Source organism: Acipenser ruthenus, chromosome 1 (genome assembly GCF_902713425.1).
Source record: "Acipenser ruthenus chromosome 1, fAciRut3.2 maternal haplotype, whole genome shotgun sequence".
Classification (NCBI taxonomy): domain Eukaryota; kingdom Metazoa; phylum Chordata; class Actinopteri; order Acipenseriformes; family Acipenseridae; genus Acipenser; species Acipenser ruthenus.
The window spans coordinates 3,766,344-3,788,701 of NC_081189.1; the positions used below are offsets into that span (position 1 = coordinate 3,766,344).

At 41.8% G+C, this 22,358-nt stretch overlaps 1 protein-coding gene across 8 annotated transcripts in view; it reads right to left on the reverse strand.

Annotated features, from left to right (window-relative positions):
- The window catches only part of LOC131739055 (single-stranded DNA-binding protein 2), a 107,588-nt gene that overhangs the window by 66,812 nt on the left and 18,418 nt on the right, over positions 1 to 22,358 (reverse strand). For all 8 annotated transcript variants that reach the window (XM_059032871.1, XM_059032668.1, XM_059032699.1 and 5 more), the window contains exons 2-4: positions 15,133 to 15,205; positions 13,121 to 13,182; positions 12,478 to 12,562 (exon numbers count right to left, since the gene is read on the reverse strand). In XM_059032871.1, the coding sequence (XP_058888854.1) occupies positions 12,478 to 12,562; positions 13,121 to 13,182; positions 15,133 to 15,205 (220 nt within the window). The remainder of the gene's footprint in view (positions 1 to 12,477; positions 12,563 to 13,120; positions 13,183 to 15,132; positions 15,206 to 22,358) is intronic.

Here is a 22,358-nt window from a genome sequence, read left to right on the forward strand (position 1 = left end):
CCTTTAAGACTTACTTCACCCACACAAATGTGAAAACTAAAAGGCCCATACATCAACCCTGCTATTAGGGACAGCGAGCGAGGAGCTGCGGGGACCGTGAATCACGGGCATAACAACCCCTGGCTAACAACTGCCTTCATGTGAGGGGGTTTGAAACAAGGGAACGGAGAGGAGAAACTGGTAAACCTTGTTTGGTGAACTCTGTGTTGGAGCAGAACTGTCAGATCCAAGCACTGTACTAAATGTGAGGTGCGGATTGCAGTGAGAAAAAGCAATCAGTTGGCAAAAAGAAATACATATTTAGCAGTTAACTTGTATTTGTTCACAGAAACTGCACCCTGTTTTGAAAAGTAGCGCAATGGTAAATTGTAGAGATTATTACACACACCCAGCAAGACACTTCTACATGGAATAATTTGAACGGATCCTTCCTGAAAAAAGTGGTTTCCTGCTGGGTTTTTACCATTACAGATGTTTGAGTTCTCAAAATTAAAAATGTATTTGTTTCATGAAAGGCTGATAGCTTGTCCTTTGTGATGGGTCAGGAAAAAATAAAGTAACTCATATTGTACTAACCCAAATGAGAAATATATTTTTCAATAGCAACCGGGTTTGCAGTTCATACAATTCACTACTGATTAGTATTATAACATCAATGTACATCCATTCAATAAAGGTTTGTTTTTCCCTTGTATTGTGATGAATTGAACACACAAGGCCACTGTCACCCTACCCTACCAAACACTTAGCTTACATTCTTAATCAAAAGCATATATTTTCTGCAATATAGTTATAAAACCGCACAGTCCTTCAGCATAACCACAGTGAGCCAGTCTGCAGGTAAATTAGGCCCCTTTTGACATTCAAAATCATTAATAAAAACCGTAAAACATCTGAGACCAAGCCCCAAGTTTTAACCCCGCACAATCCCCTCTGGTGCAGTGGTTCAATCATGTAAGCCCCCTGGCAATTCTAATGCTTTTCAGTAAATTCACTAATAAATTTCATACCTAGGAATACAGTATTCTCTGCACCATTATCTCCCCAGCACAGGCCTATAATGTCATGCAAATTAACTATACTAGCATAACAGAAACACTCTGCTACACTATTCTGAATTCACATATACTGTAAATGGGGGGGGGGGGGGGGTAGATTTTTTAATACAATCACAATTCAGTTATATCCAGTATTAATAATTATTTTTATTTCACAGTACCATGTGTTTGACATCATTGGATCCAACCATTAATAACATTTCATAAAACATCCTAAAATAACGGATATGCTAAAATTTTTTTTTTTTTTTTTTTTTAAATAATACCAAGGCATGTTTAGTGTTCTTTCTCTTTTTTTGTTCTGATATAAAACATGTAAACACAGCTTATTCCCCCTGCCTGTTTTAATTATTCCAGCTTGGTCTGTCAAATGCAGATGGGAATGAGCTCACCACTGAAAGCTAATTATAACAGCGAGGTACAGAAATGCCATTTTGGGAAGTATTCGAGACAAGATCAGTCATTCGGGTCTGAGCCGCAGGAAATGGCCAGCCACAAAGTGAAGTGGGGAGCTGCACTGCCTATTGGTGCAATCGTGGGACACAGACTGCTCTCCTTTGCTGTGCAGCAGCAAGGCTAGTGAAGTCCTGCAATTCGGACTGCTCCTTAAAGGGGTGCTGCTAATCAAGACTTACAGTGCCTTTCCTTACCTCTTGCTAGCGTTAGCAGCATCAGTTCCCATTGTCTGCTGATTCTTTGCTTGTTTTATTCTATGTATTTATTTTGTATATTTTAATTCAAGGTATACAAGTATCCTGAATTAAATTATGAAGACCACAACACTGCCAGTTTCAAACGCACACGTTATAAACACTAGGGAAAGGTCTTACAGTCTGATTGTAGTAACACTGACTACAGCACAGGAAACAATTTCATACCAGGAAGCAGCTGAGGCTTTCCAATTCTAAAACGTTTCAGAAATATCTCGACTGCAACAATTAACTGCAGTATAAAATACAAGCAAAAGATCGTCAACACAACAAAAGGGGGGACCAGAAATGATGATTATTATTATTATTATTATTAGAGAACAGCAAAACTGTCGAGGTCAAATAATCTAATTTCAGTTGTCTAGTGAAATGACCCCAGAAGTTCAAATGTACCAGAAAGCATGGCTTGCAACCTGAGATTTCTTTACACAGTGTTTCTTTCAAGAATGCACATTCGAATTAAACAGCGAATGACAGTGCGCAACAGGTTAGATATCTGAATTTTTTTGTTAGAAAATACACAAACAACGAAGCAAAGGCTGAGGAAATAGCATGCAGTACTGATGCGGGTGTTTGTTACTGAAGACACTTGTTATAATGCATTGGTTACAAATAACAAATGATTTTATAACTCATTTATGAATCTATTGTTTTTATATTACAACAGATCCTTAAATCTAAAGTGTTATTTTATTGTTAAATAAAGCATACACTGTAAAAAAAAAAAAAAAAAAAATACATTTTACATTACACATTACACAATACAAAAGGGTATCCCCGTAGACCACACCAGAGAATATAGTTCTTTCTTGTATTTTTTTTCCCACACTCATTCTGGTTTTATATCTGCCACATGGATTGAACCTGATTGTTTTATGTGAATTAAAACATTTCTATGACATCAACCTTTAAACTTTTAATTGATTCATTTTCCAGTTCAACTGAAAACTGAGGACTGTGGGTTCGACAAAGAGAACTGCGTATTAGTTAGAAAACTGTGGATTCTGCAACTTGCTTGTTTTACATTCTGAAAGTCAGCTTTTTATTTTTATTGTTGGACATAATGAAGTAACCTTATCTATGAAAATGACCTGGTGTGTATGAGAACGCAAGCGGCACTTTCCGTATTTTCAGTGGGAATGTGGCTTCCGGCCCTTTATTTCACACTCTGCCACTGCAGATACACTGCTGACGGGATGCTGTGGAGCACCTTGGAGCATGGAAGGAAGGAAGGAAGAATTCAATAAGAACTTGTGGGATGGATAAAAGCTCCAAGGAATAGCTACACAATTCACAGTGGAAGATTTAAGAAAAGAAAATATACCTGCAGACTAAATTAGAACTAGGGAAAAAATATTTGTTGGCGTGTAATGCATCACCCCCCCCCCCCCACACCTTTTTTTCTTATTAGGTTGTCCAGAGTGAATATTTTTTCTTAACGGATCTCAATTTGGAGTCTTTGGAGTGCTATGATGAACATGGAATCCATACAGTAGTTAAAGAGTAAGTAGCGGGGTTCCAAAAAATATAGCATTATACGTCCCCACGTGTTGCTACAACTGTTTAAATAACGTACCTCTCATTTTTCTTTCAATTCTTAACATCCTGACACTTTTTTAAACGTATATCTTTATTTTTTATAAGTCACCTGAACTCTGCAACTGTTTAAGAGCTGAAAGCAATTAAAAAGATCTGATTAAGCTAATTATCATTTCAATTAAGGATCTAGTTAAGTAATTGAGAGCTCAGTTGGAATGAAAACCTGCAGACACAGTTGGTACCCAGGACCGGGGTTGAAAACCACTGCTCTAAGTCACTGCAGGAAGAGCGATAATTAAAAAAAAAAAAAAAAAAAAAAGACACATATGAGTGGCCATTTTGAAAAAAAGCTTTGAAACAGACTTTAAAGTTATAAGTGTAAAAAGTTGTCAGGATGTCAACAATGAAAACAAACATTACAGGTACGTATGTTATTTAAACAGATGTAGCAACACGTAGCACTATATTTTTCGGAACCTCACTACTTATTCTTTAAGGTTAAAAAACATTATACTCTTGTGGGTATTTCAAGTAAAATTAATTGTGTAATTTCTGGTGGACAGACATGAGTCTCTCTTTTCTACTTTCACCTGGAGAAGACACCGCTGAGGTCTTGAAAGCTTGTGATTAATTATTGTTTCGTTAGTCCTACTCTTTGTCTATCAATAAATATATGTTAAAAAAAAAAAATTGGATATTCGGATATTTGTCCCCGTACTATTTTGCGTTCATTCAAATCCAACGACAGAATGATCAGATGAATTGCATTGTTCCAAATAATGTTGCGTTGCTAAGCAGATGCAGAGACTGATCCAAGAAAAGGAGTCTCCAAATTCAGTTGTTTAAATTAGATTTAAAACGTCTTTTCCATAATTATACTTATATGCAGCGGAATGTCTCACATCTGACAGTCACATAACCGCTCTGAGCAATTAACCGCCCACGCTTAGTACAGGGGTAACGGTGTCAGCAGAATGTGCAGCGTCCGCCATGGCAACAAAAAGAAACAATCCAACACACACTGGAACTCCTCTCAAGACCTGAAAAGGGAGAAACTGGGGAAAAGGTAGCAGCAGATTTTGGGATAGGCAAAAGTACCGTGACAGATATTAAGAAAGGCAGAACCAAATCTAAAATCGTTTGTGGGATCAACAGAATCATTCAGTGCTTACAAACAGAAAAATAATGCAAGGTGCTCAAGACGATCAACTGGACAAAGCAGTTTTTACCTGGTTTGTACAAAAGGAGAAATGAAGGGATGCCAATATCTGGTCCACTTCTGAGCGATAAAGCCAAAACGTTAAACACTATGCTGGACGGCGATCTTCAGTTCAAGGCTTCAACTGGCTGGCTGAAGCGCTTTCAGCAGCGTCACGGAATATGACAGCTGTGTATCCAAGGCGATAAACTCTACAGCAGCACAAGCACAAGCCGTTCACTATCGACCTGCATAAACTGGTTTCAGAAAACAATTTAACAAGAGACCACATTTATCACTGTGTCGAAACTGTTCTTTTTTGGAAATGTCTTCCTAAGCAGACATAGAGTACAGGAACTGAAAAAGCAGCACCAGGATTCAAAGTTGCTGAAGATTGGGTAACTCTACTCCTGTGCACCAATGCATCAGGTTCACACCAACTGCCCTTAATGCTTGTGGGAAAGTGAGCCAAGCCTCGCTGTTTTAAAAATATAAACACCTCAGCACTTCCCGTGATCTATAGATCCAATAAAAATGCATGGATGGATGGGGGACTTTTTAAAAGACTGGTTTCATAAGAATTTTGTACCAGATGTGAAGCACAAGCTGCGTGAATTAAACCTACCAGAGAGAGCCATCCTCCTGCTCGATAATGCACCAGCTCACCCTTAAGATACTTTATCAGCTGGAGAGATAAAGTGCATGTTTCTTCCCAAGAACACCACCTCTTTGTTCCAGCCAATGGGCCTGGGTGTAATCGAAGCTACAAAACGGTATTACAGATGAAAAATGCTTGAGTCAATTTTCACCGGGAAAAAACACACATCATTCTGTGTATCAAATCAGCAGGCGACTTGCAGGAAGTAACGTTAGAAGGAGTGACCCAGAAGGCTATGGATGAATGGATACATTGAGACAGCGACAAACCTGGATATCATATTCTGGAAGACGAGGACAGTCGCTTTAGCAATTGAAAATGAAGCATCAGGAAGTGCAGGACTGGAAGATGGGGATTCCGATTGCGAGGAGTGGATTGTCACTTCACGCGGCCAAGCAATGGAGTGCTTCCAAAAGGGTCTGAACTGACTAGAACGCCAGCCTGAGGCAAACCCAGCACAACTAATGCTTGTCCGATCATTGGTTAACACCTTTTAAAACAGAAAACCATTAAGGACTGTGGCAATGTGCCCCGCCCCTGTGTGCAATTGTGTGTTATGTGTTGTATGTTGCGTGTGTAAATGTTGGTGTATAGTCATTGGTACACGGGATATAAACGGGTCTGTGTTTCACGTGTATTTAAAAAGTGTATATTTGTATTTAGGCACGGGATTGCACATCACGCACGTGCATTTAAAATATAATATGTGAACACGGGGTTTCACGTAATGAATTCACGTGCTGGGATTCAAGTGAGTAATTAATTAGTAATTGAATCCCAGCACAACAGTATAAATAGATGCACGTTTAGTCACTCGTGGTTAGGTGTTCGGTGAGTGGAGAACGGGTGAGAGAGAAGGAGAAATACATTTAAATATCAATTGCTATTACGTGCTGGTAGGACCAGCACGATACTTGTTTATTTAAAACTCACCGTGTTTGTTTGTGTGTCTGTCCGTTTACTGTATAGTCCGTTTTGTTTGTCTTTTTATTTTGGCGTGTAGTGCCGTGTCCCGTGTTTTTGTCTGTTAAACCCTTTTATTTTCTGTGCTGCTTTATTAAATGCTGAGCGAAACCATTCGCTCAGCTCCACCAAACTCCAAGTCTCTGTCATTTGTGTTCCTGTTTCTGGTCTGACGCCACCCACTCCGGCCGTCTTTGTGACACGTGGTGTCAGTAGTGGGATCGACAGCGCCTCCAGGACTCAGGCCAGAGCAGGAACCGCAGTTTGGATTTAAAAAAAAAAAAAAAAAATGGCAGAAGACGCGATCAAAGTGCGGGACTGGATGCTGGAAAATGCTGGGCTGGAGGCCCAGTCTATCCCAGTAGTCGTCCAGTTCCTGGAGTTTATGGATAGGGAACGATGGGAGGCTTATGCGAGGGAACAGACCGTAAGCACCTGGGAGGAAGGTGTGGGGTTGGTCCTCAGCTACCTGGAAGCAGTTATAAGTGGAACAGCAGCCCAGGTAGCAGGTCCACCAGCAGAGGAAGAATGCCTGCTGGTTTTGCCTCCACAGCCCAAGCGGGAGGAGCCTGAGCGTCCACAGCCCAAGCGGGAGGAGCCCGAACGTCCTACGCCTGAGTGGGAGGAGCCCGAACGTCCTACGCCTGAGTGGGAGGAGCCCGAACGTCCTACGCCTGAGTGGGGGGAGCCCGAACGTCCACAGCCCAAAAGGGAGGAGTCGGTGCGTCCACAGACCAACAGGGAGGAGTCGGTGCGTCCACAGACCAACAGGGAGGAGTCGGTGCGTCCACAGCCCAACAGGGAGGAGTCGGGGCGTCCACAGCCCAAAAGGGAGGAGTCGGTGCGTCCACAGCCCGAAGAGAGGGAAGTCGGGGCTTCCACAGCCCTAGGACCCAAGCTGCCAGCAGAAGGTGAATACCTGCTGGTCCCACCTCCACCAGCAGAGGGTGAATGCCTGCTGGTTCCACCTCCACCGCAGTGGGAGGACTGCTTGCCCCTCCCACCTCCACCAGCAGAGGGTGAATACCTGCTGGTTCCACCTCCACCGCAGTGGGAGGACTGCTGGCCCCTCCCACCTCCACCAGCAGAGGGTGAATACCTGCTGGTTCCACCACCGCCAGGAGCAGAGGAGCTGGAGCTGCCTCTGCCTCCACCACCGCCAGGAGCAGAGGAGCTGGAGCTGCCTCTGCCTCCACCACCGCCAGGAGCAGAGGAGCTGGAGCTACCTCTGCCTCCACCACCGCCAGGAGCAGAGGAGCTGGAGCTGCCTCTGCCTCCGCCACCGCCTGGAGCAGAGGAGCAGGAGCTGCCTCTGCTGCCCGTACCTCCGCAGGGAGTACGGTGGCCGGAGCCCCAGAAAGGGGAGCTGCCGGCCACGAAGAAGGGGGAGGAGGTCTGGAGACCACCAACCCCAGCAGCAGTTTCGCTGCCGGAGATCATGGGGGAGGTCAGGAGACCTGCTCCCACTGCAGCAGTTTCGCTGCCGGAGATCGTGGGGGAGGTCCGGAGACCTGCTCCCACTGCAGCTTCTTCGCTGCCGGCAGTACTGTGGTCGGAGCCCCACCAAAGGGAGCTACCGGCTACAAAGAAGGGGGACGAGGTCTGGAGACCACTTTCCCCAGCAGCAGTTTCGCTGCAGGAGTTCTTGTGGCCGGAGCCCCACAGGAGGGAGCTGCCGGCTACGAAGAAGGGGGAGGTCGGGGGACCACCTGCCCCCGCAGCTTTTTCGCTGCAGGACGGGACCAACAGGCTGTCAGCCGTGCCACTACCGGCAGGGGTGCTGACAGCATGGCCAGCCATGGGCCCACTGAAGCCTCCCTTCCCAGCCCGAGACTTTGTCCTGGACTGCTGGGTTTTTAAGGGGGGAGGTGGCCGTTGAGGCCATGTGTGCTGCGCACAAGGGGGAGTATATGTGGCAATGTGCCCCGCCCCTGTGTGCAATTGTGTGTTATGTGTTGTATGTTGCGTGTGTAAATGTTGGTGTATAGTCATTGGTACACGGGATATAAACGGGTCTGTGTTTCACGTGTATTTAAAAAGTGTATATTTGTATTTAGGCACGGGATTGCACATCACGCACGTGCATTTAAAATATAATATGTGAACACAGGGTTTCACGTAATGAATTCACGTGCTGGGATTCAAGTGAGTAATTAATTAGTAATTGAATCCCAGCACAACAGTATAAATAGATGCACGTTTAGTCACTCGGGGTTAGGTGTTCGGTGAGTGGAGAACGGGTGAGAGAGAAGGAGAAATACATTTAAATATCAATTGCTATTACGTGCTGGTAGGACCAGCACGATACTTGTTTATTTAAAACTCACCGTGTTTGTTTGTGTGTCTGTCCGTTTACTGTATAGTCCGTTTTGTTTGTCTTTTTATTTTGGCGTGTAGTGCCGTGTCCCGTGTTTTTGTCTGTTAAACCCTTTTATTTTCTGTGCTGTTTTATTAAATGCTGAGCAAAACCATTCGCTCAGCTCCACCAAACTCCAAGTCTCTGTCGTTTGTGTTCCTGTTTCTGGTCTGACGCCACCCACTCCGGCCGTCTTTGTGACAAGGACTTACTTAAGAGTTAAGAAGCCATCAAATGTAAGTTACTGTACATTTAATACACCTTGTTTGGTATTTCTTTAAAAGGTTTTGCTTGGAGAAGGCTTCTTGTAAACCGCATAGCAATTGTATTCTTAATTTCGTTTACATTTGCTTACTTTTAATGTAAAGCATTTCCCCACATTTAAAGCAGTTCACTCTTTATTTTTGTCCAGTAACCTATTTGTGCACGTGTAAATGTAATTTTCGAAATCCAATGTTTTCACATATCCGCCTATGCCCCAGTCCACAGTGAACTGGATATGCGATGTTGTACTGTACTTATAAACCGGAATACTCCCTGGACGTTCCTGGAGTCCTGTGGTTATTTCTCTCGGGAGGAAAGCAGTAAACAACCCACTCAAACATTGTGGGGGCTCGTGGGTTATTCAGCTACTGTATCCTCCTTCGTGGAAAACCTGCAGCACTCTATTAACGTTCATGGTGTATCCTGTATATATCCATCCATTCATGCTATATTAATGGATTGAACTAAATCAAGGCTTATTCTTTTTAACCATCACCACACAGCCTACACTCTATAGACTAACATATGAAAATGATTGCCTTGTGTGGACTGGTTAACCCTATTTACACAGTAACTGAACACTCCCGCGTCCTGAAGTATGTTCACTTGTCCCTGTAATTTGACGAGCAATTTGAACTTGCAAAGCTCTAGTGCTTGTTTAGTGCAAGCAGAATGCAGCTATATAATGTACTGTCTATTCACACTCTACAGGCTCAACAAATTATAACTGCATAGTACAGATTATCTTGTGGACTGGAAACTTACAATGTGTGCTTTTAGCCTGTAATTAGGTACTTTCTATGCTACTCAAACAGCACTCTGGGGAAATACTGTTAATTGACAATACAAATAAAAAAAGATATGTTAAACCGTAAACTTGTGAGAGAGACAGGCCACACAGTGCACTTGTGGGTAGGGAAAAATACATCCAAGGTACTTTTATAACAGGCGGGTATCTCAGTTTATTTGGTACCTGTGCCGCCTTCTGTATTTAGCCCAAAACGACTTTAAAAAAAGTTTACAAATAATGATATAATAATATGGATGTTTAAGATAAGAAAGTTTGGATGCTCAAATAAAACGGTACAATAATTCATACACTCTGCACGTAACAGTTTTAGGAACAAAAGCGTAATTGAGGAAAAAAACAGGAACTAGATCCAAACTAGTTAAATAACAACAATAAAAAGGACAGAAATATATACAAAGTAAATACATCTCAAAACAATTATTCTTAACACAAATATTTATTTTAATAGGAATACATTTGCCACTCCGGGTTATAAGAATATTTTTAAAAACAAAGCCTAGAATTCTTTAACCAGTCTTGCTTTAAAGATAGTCTTTAGAAAGACAGTCTTTCATGTAGAAAACATACAAAATCTGTCTTGCTGGGTATGGGGTGGAGGAATACCAGAGAGTAATAAACAAAGGCCCTGTATAAATAATACAGAATACAGCAACACATTTTAAGAAAACCGAATCAAAAGAAAAAAAAGCACGTGGTAGCAAGAGGTTACTGCTGAGAATGCTCTGCGGCACTGCCATGAATCCTCTGCTTAATCAGTTGTATGCCACTCATGATGGACAAACACACTGTATATTTGGCCATTCCTCATTTGTGACAAATTCTGGCAAGAGCACACGGGTAGACTCTATATACCTACACATACTCTTACAGGGTGGCATGGCCATCGTTTGTATACAGTACAGACTGCAAGTAACTGGACTAACATGAGCCCAACCCAGAGAGCAAACAAGAAGGTACTGAAAAACAAAAACTATCGCAAGCTTTGTGAGCTTTTAAAAGCACAAAAAATATGATTATTATTATTACTATTACTATTAGTATTACTACTAATAATAATAGGCGTTTTTAGGATGGGCCTCCTGGGCAACCAAAGAGCTGAAAATCCTAGATACAGCTATACTGTAGAGACACTGGGGTTAAGCTAATGAGTGACTTTCTCATCCACAGTGAAGCAGTTCCAATGAGACACCTTTCAAGTAGCTGCAAATAGATGATATGGTTATGTGGAAACAACATTTACCTGTCCTTGAACAGGCGTTGAGTTATTCCCCAGTATCCTGACACCAAAGGCCTTCCCTTACAAACTGCTGTGTGCTTTTTTTTTTTTTTTTTTTAAAGAGCTTTGGCTATAAATTGCCTCTTGCAATTAAACTTGACTGTTTCAGTCATACACTATAAAACAACTGCAGTATGTTCTGTGATACAAAGAGGTGGTTATGTGATCTGTCAGAAGGCAGATCACACATAATAGAATAATATACTGTACTGTTCAAGAAAAAAGGTCGTCCTTGCTTATCATTATTAATGAGCTAATAAAATCAAATAACTGTTCCTTAAACTGTTCTTCCCCCCCCCCCTTTCTTTCAATCCTGATGTTTAATAAAGAGTTGGGCAGTAATGCTATGTGTGTATATAAAAATCAGTCCTGTTCACTTTGGTAGCAAACTGTTTGGTACAGGGACTCTGCTAGGTTTGCTGAATGACAGATCTGCACTAATGTCAGTAAATTATCTGATGAGTACATGTTAAAACTTCAGATTGCTTGAGGAACAGAATTATGTTTTCATTACAGACATACTGGAGGGAATCCAGAAGATGGAACAGGTGGCAGCAGTAATGTGATTCTGGAACAAGATTCCGTCTTTATCCCTTTGCGGTCCATTGTCGGACTGGGTCCGACATTGCAATTGTTCCTCACAGGTCCCTTTTCGGACTGGGTCCGACATCATTATAGCAACGCAATAAACGGGTGTTTAGTCGTTTTTTCTCCGGAAAAAGCGGAGAAAACCATTCAATTGCCGAGTGGGAGCGACAGGAGCCGAGACAAGTCGAAAAAAAAAAAAAAAAAAAAAGAAAAGGCGTATCTCATGAATAGTCATACATGGTATCAGATAACGGGGGCGGTCTGAAGTAAACAAGTTGGCTGTCTGAATCAGCGCACAGAAAACACGGACATTTGCAGAGCTTTTTTGAGATGTTATAGTAATAAAATAATGACTTGGTTCGCATTATTGAGGAGTTTGGTGATAAAATGAGTGATCCGGAGATGATCGATCGGTATGTACGACTATTATTATTATTATTATTATTATTTATTTCTTACATAGGTGAACGCTATAGCAAACGAAAGGGTGGGGCGGGGCTGGAGATGCCTAGTGAGTGCTTTGTTGATATGCAGGGCCATTTAAACCCGTTTGACTGTGAAAAAAAATACTTTTAAACAGCGCGTCTAAAATTAACTGCGCGTGTGAAAATTAATTAGACCCGGCGTGCCTGACGCGCGATTAATAAATGGACCGCAAAGGGTTATTTCTGGTTTAGGGGTGCAGGTGAATGCGTGGCATTGGTGTCGTTATGTGCATATGCGAGTCACAGTTCTCATTTAGAACATAAGAACATTTACAAAATACCTTCACCACTCATACCTTCCCTGAGTAAAAAAAAGAAGTGTCTCCTACACTCCAAAAATAACATTTACAAAAACTCCAAGGAGGAGAAAAAATAGAAAAGAAAAAAAAAACCTCCCCACTTCAGACAGGCTCTTACACCGCTGTTGAAAGCAGGTCCGTTCAGACTCTTCAAATGTAAGGACACTCTGGGTCTCTGGATCTCGCACCCGGCCCACCAGATGCAGAGCACTGCGTCACAGCATTATAAAAAACAGCTGCACAGTAATACAGTAAAGGACCTCGCAACTTACGTAGTCGTGAAAGGCCTTCGCTTCGCTCGAGTGTTCGCATGTTTCTCGTCTTTCAGGTGCCGCACAATACAGATCCCAAAAAACACTGCAATAGAAAAAGACACACGCTCTCTCAGCCTCAGTGATGCAGGAATTCAAGGCAAATAAAGATCAGGGTTGTCTCAGTTTACAAAGGGTGCCGGCTGGATTACTTAATAGCCATTAGTGTTCCGGAGTTGCAGAACTGAGTACATTTGCTAGTGTCCAAGAATTTTATTTGTCTTGGAGCCTTTATACTTTTTTGGTTAATGCTCACTTTTCATAGTGCTGGATTTGTCATGTTCTTCTTTTACAACACAGCAGTGACACAAACCGTGTAGCACGACATATAATTGTAAGCATCACCTGGTCATACGACAACCCCTTCATATTGTCTTCTCACCAGTCATCCAAGCTATGGCAGCAATGCCAGTTGCATATCAAATAAACCAGAATGCAAACGGGAGGTTCTTTTACACATGTGTGGACTACAGATGGCAGGTGTTTGCATAGACACCTTGCTTCTCAAAATACTTTCAGGTAAGTAGCAGTCAAAACAACAAATATCACTCGGCTAATATTACTTAAAAAAAAAAAAAAAAAAAAAAAAAGAAGAGGTACTTACCACCACCAAGAATGTAGAAATCCTGGTGGCTCTCCTAATGTGATATTTTTCTCCCATCGTATCTAAAAAAAACAGAGAAGAACCTTGATTAGGCTTTTTCAAATATTTGCACTTTATAAATAAATGAAATAAAAACATAATTATCCTACAGAAACGCTGAATAACCTATGCTTTTGGAAGCCCTCCAGACACCTATCAAGTTAATTTCTTTTATAAGCTGCATTGATTCACTTTAAGTAACCTACTTGCCGACCATGAGTATATAATGTAATATTAACACCAAATTAGTCACCTGCCTACTTGTTAACATTAAAAATAAATGTGTCAAATGAATGTGATATATCTTGATTTAAATGTTGTAAATAAAGCAAAGCCAGCTTACAGCCAAGAGCAGTATTTTACTGCTCAAAGCAGCCTTAGTTAAACACTCATTACCTCAATATCTTACTTGCTGCCTACCACTGCACACCTCACTTAAAACAGAGAACAAATGCAACCTAGCCATTGCAGAAAATTGTGACTGTCTGCTAATTTTACATGTTTATTCTATAACACGATGCATAACTGTTATTATTGCTGAAATCATAGTTACCAAAAGATTCCCACTGCTCTTTTGTAATTACTGTACTATACTGCATTTTTACATAAATGAGTATTTGAAAAATACGAGACATTCCAACAGCTATGTTTTTTTTCAAATTGAGAAGGAAGTTAATCTAAATCTAATTATGCCATCCAGCAATCCAGCTCCACGACAGACCTTTCTTTCCCCCCCGTTTTTCTCCCCAGTTTAAAATGTCCAATTTTGTTCCCACACCAAAGCAATCCCCACAACACCTCAGGAGAACACGGCTGTCTTCCAACCTCCGATAAGTCCGTTGCCTCTTTACACCCAGGTGCTCTACAGTGGGTGTCAGGGAGCTACCGGCTGCTGGAGGGACAGACCAGCCTTGTGTCAGCGTCAGGGTCAATGCAATGTCCCCTGTCCGATACCCAAGGCTGTCCACTTGGCACAGTCAGGATGAGAACCTGTGCTCCCCTGACTGCATGAGCCACCCTGTACACCTTGCAGTCGTGCCTTTACCAGGAGAGACCCTTTACCAGGTACAGTATTTCCATCTCCCACACTTCATATCATGTTAAAAAGCCTCTAGTGTGTTGAAGTGAACATTTTATCCCCCAATGAAATCAAATATTACATCATTTAAAAACTCATCGGCAAACCATGTCCTACAATTAGGTGCTGCAGATTGGCCTAAACATAACACTCCATCAAAAGCAGTAATACTTTTTTTTAAGTCTAATTGCATCTGTCATGAAGTTAAAAACAAATTATGGTGCCATTTACAATCTTTCAAACTGTGTGATGTGTGTTTCGATTTTTTCTACCGTCTCCCCTTAACTGGAGGAAATGGAGAAAAGCAAAAACAGGGTTCAAGTGGATAATTGCTTTTCAAAAGATTTTCTCGTTTGCCTTTAATAGTAATTAAAATATTTACACCCATGTTAAAACTGAGACCTAGTGGTGTTTATTCTGAAGCTTTTAGCTAATGCGTTCAGGATTCAAACACTGAGCCATCTAATAATCCTCACCTAAGAGACAATACCAAATGCCACTTACACTTTGAAAAAACATTAATGCACTGAATAGAAATCAGGGACCACATGCTACATACAAAGAGAATCTAAATGATCTAAGCAGCTGGGGGGTTTCTACTTCAGTACGAGCACTAGATGCCCATTTAAAGACATTTTCTTGGCTATTTGACTGGCTTGTAATTACAGACTGATGAACACGGCAGTAAAATACTCAAAAACAATTTCTGAAATCAAACTCAGGACTACTGTAGCAGTCTGTTAAAACTTCTGTACCGTTTCAGAAAGTAATTCCTATTACATTCAAACAATTGGATATATTCTGATTGCAAAAAAAAAACAAAAAAAACACATCATTATGTATTGTATTTAATAAATAAATAAATAAATAAATAAATAAATAAATAAACACGTACCTCTGACAAAAATGTCTGTGCTGACTTCTGTGCTCCTACATGAAGCAAATATTCATACACATAAAGAGCTAACCTGCAAGACAGAAACAAACACAGTAGATGAAAACAGCTGTAAGCACCTTCACAAACGAAACACAATACATGCACCCGGCCTGCAGGGATTCACTCTCTTGTAAAGATAACACATGCAGTAACCCTTATAAAAAAAGGGTACCATGGTATTTTTGCACTTTTCCCATGGTTATACTATGCGTTTACCCTGGTTTGCCATGTTTATTAACATGCTCTATTATATTATTTATTTCTTAGCAGACGCCCTTATCCAGGGCAACTTACAATTGTTACAAGATATCACATTATTTTTTACACATTATTTTTACATACAATTACCCATTCATACAAGTACCTTGCTCAAGGGTACAGCAGCAGTGTCCCCCACACCAGGGAATGAACTCACGACACTCCGGTCAAGAGTCCAGAGCCCTGACCACTACTCCACACTTCACTATGCTTTACTACACTTTGCTATGCTTTTATAAAAGTGAACACCAAGCTGTCTGCTGAAGATTCTTGGATGATAAGTGAAGGTATGGTGCATCCTGGCACCACTGCTCAACAGCAGCTTACAAAACATGCCTAAAAAGCATGCATTCATCTTCCAGAAAGTGTCTGCATTGAGGCATTGGAAGAATGCCCAGAGATTCTGTAGTAGTTTCCACCACTTTGCTGACTTACAGCTCTATTCTTATCAATACTGAGCCACGCTTACTGTAAATATTACCACAAGACAAGAGAAATAGGTTATTTTCTCATTTATCTGACGCACAAGCTGGAATTCTGTGCATTGTACTTTTTCCAACCTTGTTGACTGTCCAGGTTGTTTGTGTGGTCTCTAGTCCTCTTTAAACTTGACTGCCAATCTTTGAGACAAACGTGCATGGTCTCGTTGAGGACCAACGTATTGCTGCTATAATGTGTTAATCCTCAAGTTCTGTTACACAGTAGTTAGATTCTGAGGACAGACATGCTGCCCTTGAATTTCTACTTCCAACCACAACCTTTTTTTTGCCACAAAACCCTTGTCAAGCGAATGCACGCAGCTGATGCTACACAATGCACTGTAATGTCATTCAAGGTGAGTTAATGTACAGTACGCTGCTCATATTTTGGTGAAACAATCAGACCTATTAGAGTTATTAGCTTTAATGTCATGTGAATTTCTTTGTTTCCCTTGCTATGTTTTATGGTGTTTGCAATCATTCTGAGTGGTTCTGTGTTCTGTTGCTCCAGTATCGACTTACTCTTTTTTCCCCTCTGAATCTGCCTTTACTTGAGCTTGAGCTAGTGTCTGCACCAAACAGCCATTCCCTTCTAATTGTATGCCAGAGTGACCTTTGAATTCTGCCTGTCCTACCTATTCACACTGTCATATGTTTTGAATGGAATGAGGAAGGCTGATCAGTGCCAGTACTTGGGATCGTCAGCACAAGTTCAAAGCCAGGTGAAGGCAGATTAGCCAACTTCCCGTTTCTGTATGTTTAACATACCTTTGTTAAGGGAAAGTGGGTTTGAAAACTAAACAGTGGAGGTACTAATATGATTTTGATGTCATGGTAACTACGCAAATGTATTTCTATTTAAATCTATTAATGTACTTGTGATGTCATTTACTAAATAGTTAATGATGTAACGATCTACTGTTCCTTTCTATTTAAACCTTCAGACATCATGGTATTGAGTTTATTTATCCATTTATTTTCTTTACCAATTTAGATCATTCATGTCTATTTTTTGTAAAGCAGTGAACTACTGGTTCATTTTCTTTTTTATTTATTAGGTTTCAGAAGTGATTCTGTATTCTTCACCTTTACACCTACCAGGGTTGACCAATCGAATGCCCTGTCCTTTGAATCAAATGAACCCGAGAATGAATACCATGTGGTGTTCTGTGTTTAAATTAGCATCTGAGATTGGCACCTGGTAGCTAATACACTCCTTCAACCCCTGCCAGTACCTTAATGAAATGCCTTACAAACACTTGACTGTGAAAAACGAGATAACGGAGAGTTAGGATTGGCGCCTTGTAGCCAGCATTACTGTAACCACCACCCAAGATAAAACACACACTGTAGATTGAATTAGAAAAGCCAATCACTAGATTACATTCTCTGAAACACAAATTATTTTATTTACAAACAATCTTTGGATGAACAGAAGAAACTCTAGAAAACCCTTTAGTTGCAATTTATACTTTACACTTTTTCTTAACACAATATTGTGATGCTAAACCAAGACTCTAATACTAACTTTTCACTACTATCTGGAGAATAACATCTAGCTGATAACAAAGTACCTGTCCAAGTGAACGGCTGGGAAGTGACACTGCAGATTTGTTTAACTGTTTTTTAAAAGTTTACTTTCGATTCCTTTACAAGCATACCACCCAAAACATGCGTCCAAGTAATGCTGCTTTAGTGTCTGAATGCTAGTGTTTAAAGCACAAATAAATACATACATCTTTAACAAGAGGAATACTACGGAGTTACTGATCTAAACTCCTGCTCTGCATTGAAAGCATACAAGTACAGCCTGAAAATAGGCAGGAATCATTCAATCACTGGCACACTGATGAAGACATTAGCCGAAACGTTTCAGTTAAGTTTCATCTAAACACCTCAGATGAGCACCTCGACAAGAAGCCTTCATAAATGTCTTTGCATTTTATATATACTTGTATTATAAAGACTTTAGCAGACGTCACACTTTCAGAACAGCTGTTTTGTCGCTGCTGCTTCTCCGGTTTTCTTCCAAGAGCCCCTCTTTTTTTTTTTTTTTTTTTTAATTTAGTCGTCGCCAGTTATTTTTACCCCGGTTTTCACCCCAATTTAGCATGCCCAATTATTATCTGTATCCCCGGCTCACCGCTCGCAACCCCCCCGCCGACTCGGGAAACGGAGGCTGGAACACGCGTCCTCCGAAACGTGCTCCTTCCAAGCCGTCATTTTTCGCACTGTAGATCCACAGCAATGCCACCAGACCTATAGTGCCGGAGGACAACACAGATCTGGCGGCTCCGCTGCAGAGCCACAGGCGCCCTATCGGCCACAGGGGTCGCTGATGCGCGGTGAGCCGTGGATTCCCTTGCCGACCTAAGCCCTCCCTACCCGGGCAGCGCTCAGCCAATTGTGCGCCGCCCCCTAGGAACTCTCGGTCACGGTCAGCTGTGACATAGCCTGGATTCAAACCTGCAATCTCCAGGCTATAGGGCACATCCTGCGAGGAGCGCCTTTACTGGATGCGCCACTCGGGAGCCCCCCTCCAAGAGCCCCTCTTAACCAGGCAGTCACCCTGAAAAGATGAGCAGCAGAACATGGACTGTCACACTGACCTGTACAGCAAGCCTGCTCTTTGGCTGTCCCAGTGGGAAGCACATGTATCGGGCATTAACAGACACTGCCCGATCCACTCCGTCGTCATTTCTGGCACGCTTTTTTTGCAGTGAAAATCATTTATTTATTTACAGTATTTATGTATCTATTCTATAAATAACACTAAAATAGTAGGGCACAGGCCCTGCACCCAATCCTGAGCTTCAGAACTTCTCTTGCTTAGGTATATTACTGGAATGACCATGTATAGGAATAAATCATACCCAAGTCTGTAGGTTTGCTAATGGGAGTTGTTCATGCTGCTGTCACAGGAGGAGAAATGTATTCAAATCATCAAACTCCTGGCTTTTGAATTCTGAAAAATCAGGACTGGGTGCAAGGCAAGTGCGAGTTCCTTGCCCTGCTGTTCCACAGACTTGATTTTAATTAGGGTTTACTGATTGAGATATTTGTTTTCAAATAAAACAGGAATTACTGTACTGGGACCCCGATTAAGCCCGACGCACAGTTTAAGCTAAACCTATTTCATAAAGAACTGGCAAGCCACTTAACCCTCAGGTTGAGTGGCACATTGTTGTTCTAATCCAGAAATCTCCCTCTCCTTGCATGTCAGATCAATGTGTATTAGCCTGTTACATACCCATTAGTTAAGAAAGAACGTGTGTGACGCTGCGGACAACCCTTTGAAACAGGTCAGTGGGACGGACATGCCTGACTATTACCAGCAATTCAGTGTAACTGCCCAGACAACCGAACCAATAAAAAACTGTCATCTCCTAAATACAGGAGAATTGCTGCAAATATGAAAGTAGTTTTCCCCTTCAACCCTCCTGGCTGCTGTATGTTGCTTCAGGAGCTCTGGGTAAAACTACAGAGAAGTTGATGCATTCAGAGAGGGAGGACACATGTCCTACAGCTGACACTACCTTGTACAGAATGTAACCAACCTGGAAAACCAACGCTGCTTAGTTTCTAGTGGTCCCCCAAGAAATCATTTTGCACGTCGTAAGAGTTATATAAAGGGTACGTGTTCAATATGTTAAATAGAAGATGCACAGTATATGCCTACTCAAGAGATCTTGGAATTTTCTATATGCTATGGTATTTCTGCTATGGGCGCGCACTTTACACAGGACATAACACAAACCACCTCTGTCATGTGTGTTACAGCCGTGTTGCACATTACACACAAGGTGTGTGAAAAGTTACAATAATCAAGAAGCATAAAAAGACCCAAAGCAGTGCAGTGGCACAATGCCCTGGGGTGCTGTAAATCTCTCAAGTGTGTCGGCCCCAGACACGGCAAGCTTGGAGTTCAGCCGAGGGGCTCAAACTCCTGGTGATAAAAACTGCAACAGCCTGAATCTCAGTGCCTGTGGAAGTTCTTTAAAAATCATTGTACTGTGTAAAAGGCTCACCTTTTATTTTATTTAACTATTTAAATGATACAACAGTACTTTAGACATGGAGTTTAACATTTGTCAGCACTGTTCTCCCTCTTTACAAAGGAAGCCCTTGAACAGTTATAAAGTGGCATACTCGTGGTTCTCAATTGCCCCGTACTGCCATTGTACCAACACTCATGCTGATAGGAAAGTCTAAATGAGATTCAAAAGAAGAAGCTGTCCCAGAATCTCCGAGTGACGGGTTGCGATACAGATAAAGCAGTTTAATTCTGTTTGATATCTTTTTAGAACAAGAGGTTTTACTCACACCATCTTCTGAATTCCAGAGATACTCTGGTATTAATGCTTTGAGACTGAAGTTTTCATCAAATATCTGTGCCATCTAGCTCCCTTTCAACCTTTGAATAATAAATAAATAAATAAAAATAAATCACAGAAGGTAGGTTAACTTAGCAGTTGTTGCCTTGTGTAACTTGATGTTTTCATCTCAGCAGGGAGTTTTCTTGGTAAAATATTATTTAGTGAATCGATAAATGAGGAAGGCAGTGGTTCCCAGCACAGGCACGGTACAGTGAAATTGCACATGGGTAAGTCAGCATGATCAATGCTGATCCCCCTCCCCCCAGCACCAGGAAATGCTGTTGAGAAGCCGAGCACAACTCCAGCCCCACGTCTCCGTGCTGCAACAGCCCTCCGGCAGTGCTATAATGAACCAGGTAACTGGGGTATATGGGGGGTAGAACTGGCAAGACATTTGTACTTGAAAGATAATATTGACAACGCTTGTAAATATGCAGCATTGGTCAGTTACAGTGTTATAACCTCAGAAACCTGGCACCTAAAAATGATCCCTCTCATCAAAGCAAAACCGGCAAAAACAAAATGCTACAAACATATGCACAAATAAACACGCTGCACTGCACAAAAAACAAAAAAACAAACAACACACTCCAGCTATTGCAGGAATAAAAAGAATTCCTGAGGACTGGCTTGCCCAGGGGAGACACGATTGAAGCAGTTATGAAGCGCTCAGCATCAAGAGATTTGCTCTGCCGGGATGATAATGTGACCTCACAGCCGTAAGAGTAAGCTGCTGCCACTGCCGCTGCTGCGTGTCCTACTGCAGGGTGCTGAACCATACCCCAGTCCAGGGACAGCCAGCCCTCCAGGGCGGCACGCAGCATCGGCTTTGATTCCCACAAGGTCCTTAAGAGAGACTGTTTTAATAAGAAGTACCTATTGTAGTTTGCTGGACCGTCCTGATTTTGAACTGAGGTGAACAGTAGTGCTTCATACGGTTTTAAGAACAGCTTTCCTGTATATTCAGGTGGTTGACTTACTTTGCTATGTGAAAAACCTGAAACGAAAAGGTAGTCCGGCGATTTGGATTTTTCTACCGCTGCAGCAAAGCCTACTGTACATCTGGAGTTTCCCCGTGATGAATTAGACTGGCCAGTAAAGTTAGAGGGGAAAGGGAGTGCAAGTCTCAGACTATTGGCCCCATGATAAAGCAAGTGCAGAGCTGATTTTGATAGTAAGGACTAACAAAATGTAGTAAACCCTGTAAGAAACTTGACAGAACAATAAATGTAAAGCCTTTCTTGCTGGTTTCATACCACTACATTACAGTTGTTTAATTTCTCTCTGAAAATGTTCCTATGCTCATGCTTCCAAACAGGGCCCTAAGAGTTAAAATGTTTTAGGTTGGAAAAACATGATGGACGCAAACCTACCTCGCAGCAAACCTCCTGCTGTGCCCTCGTTCCACAAATTAAAAGAAATTAACACAAGAATAATTTAAAGTAGGTCATTACAGAACATCTTAAGAAGTGCTGCTGGTAAATAAAGCACACCGGATTCAAATAAAAATGGAGACTGCAAAGGACACACCAAAACAGAAAGCAGAAAAGATAAACACAGGTGAACACAGGCCGTACAGGAAACAGCCTTCCCTTAGCCCAATGAGAAAAGATTTCACGACAGCCATGGCACCTGCATGCACACCGATGGATGCCAAAGTTTCACAGCTGAGTGTCCAAGTACTGCAGGCCAACATAAAAACAAGCCAGTACAGGCTCTATGCAAAGTCACTGCCTAACCAGGCCAGCGAAAAGGAAGGCTGTCAGGTGTTTGTGTTCCCTGCAGATAGGGTGTTGTGGCAGATGAAGTTTGCGCAGGTGTGTATATAGAGCCATGCTTGAGAATGAACCTACACTGACAATTATCCAGACACCTACAGTATGAAAGCCATTGCCGCGAATTTGTTTGTGTATAGCAGCACCATCCACGCCTTTTTATAATACACTTGTCAGAGCAGGCAGCCTGTGCTGCTGGATGGTGGCTGGCTGCTGCAGGTTTTGTAGATTTTTGATTTCTTTATTAATAGGGCTATGGGATGTCGGTAAGATTTGTGTTCAGTTTTGTTATTGGC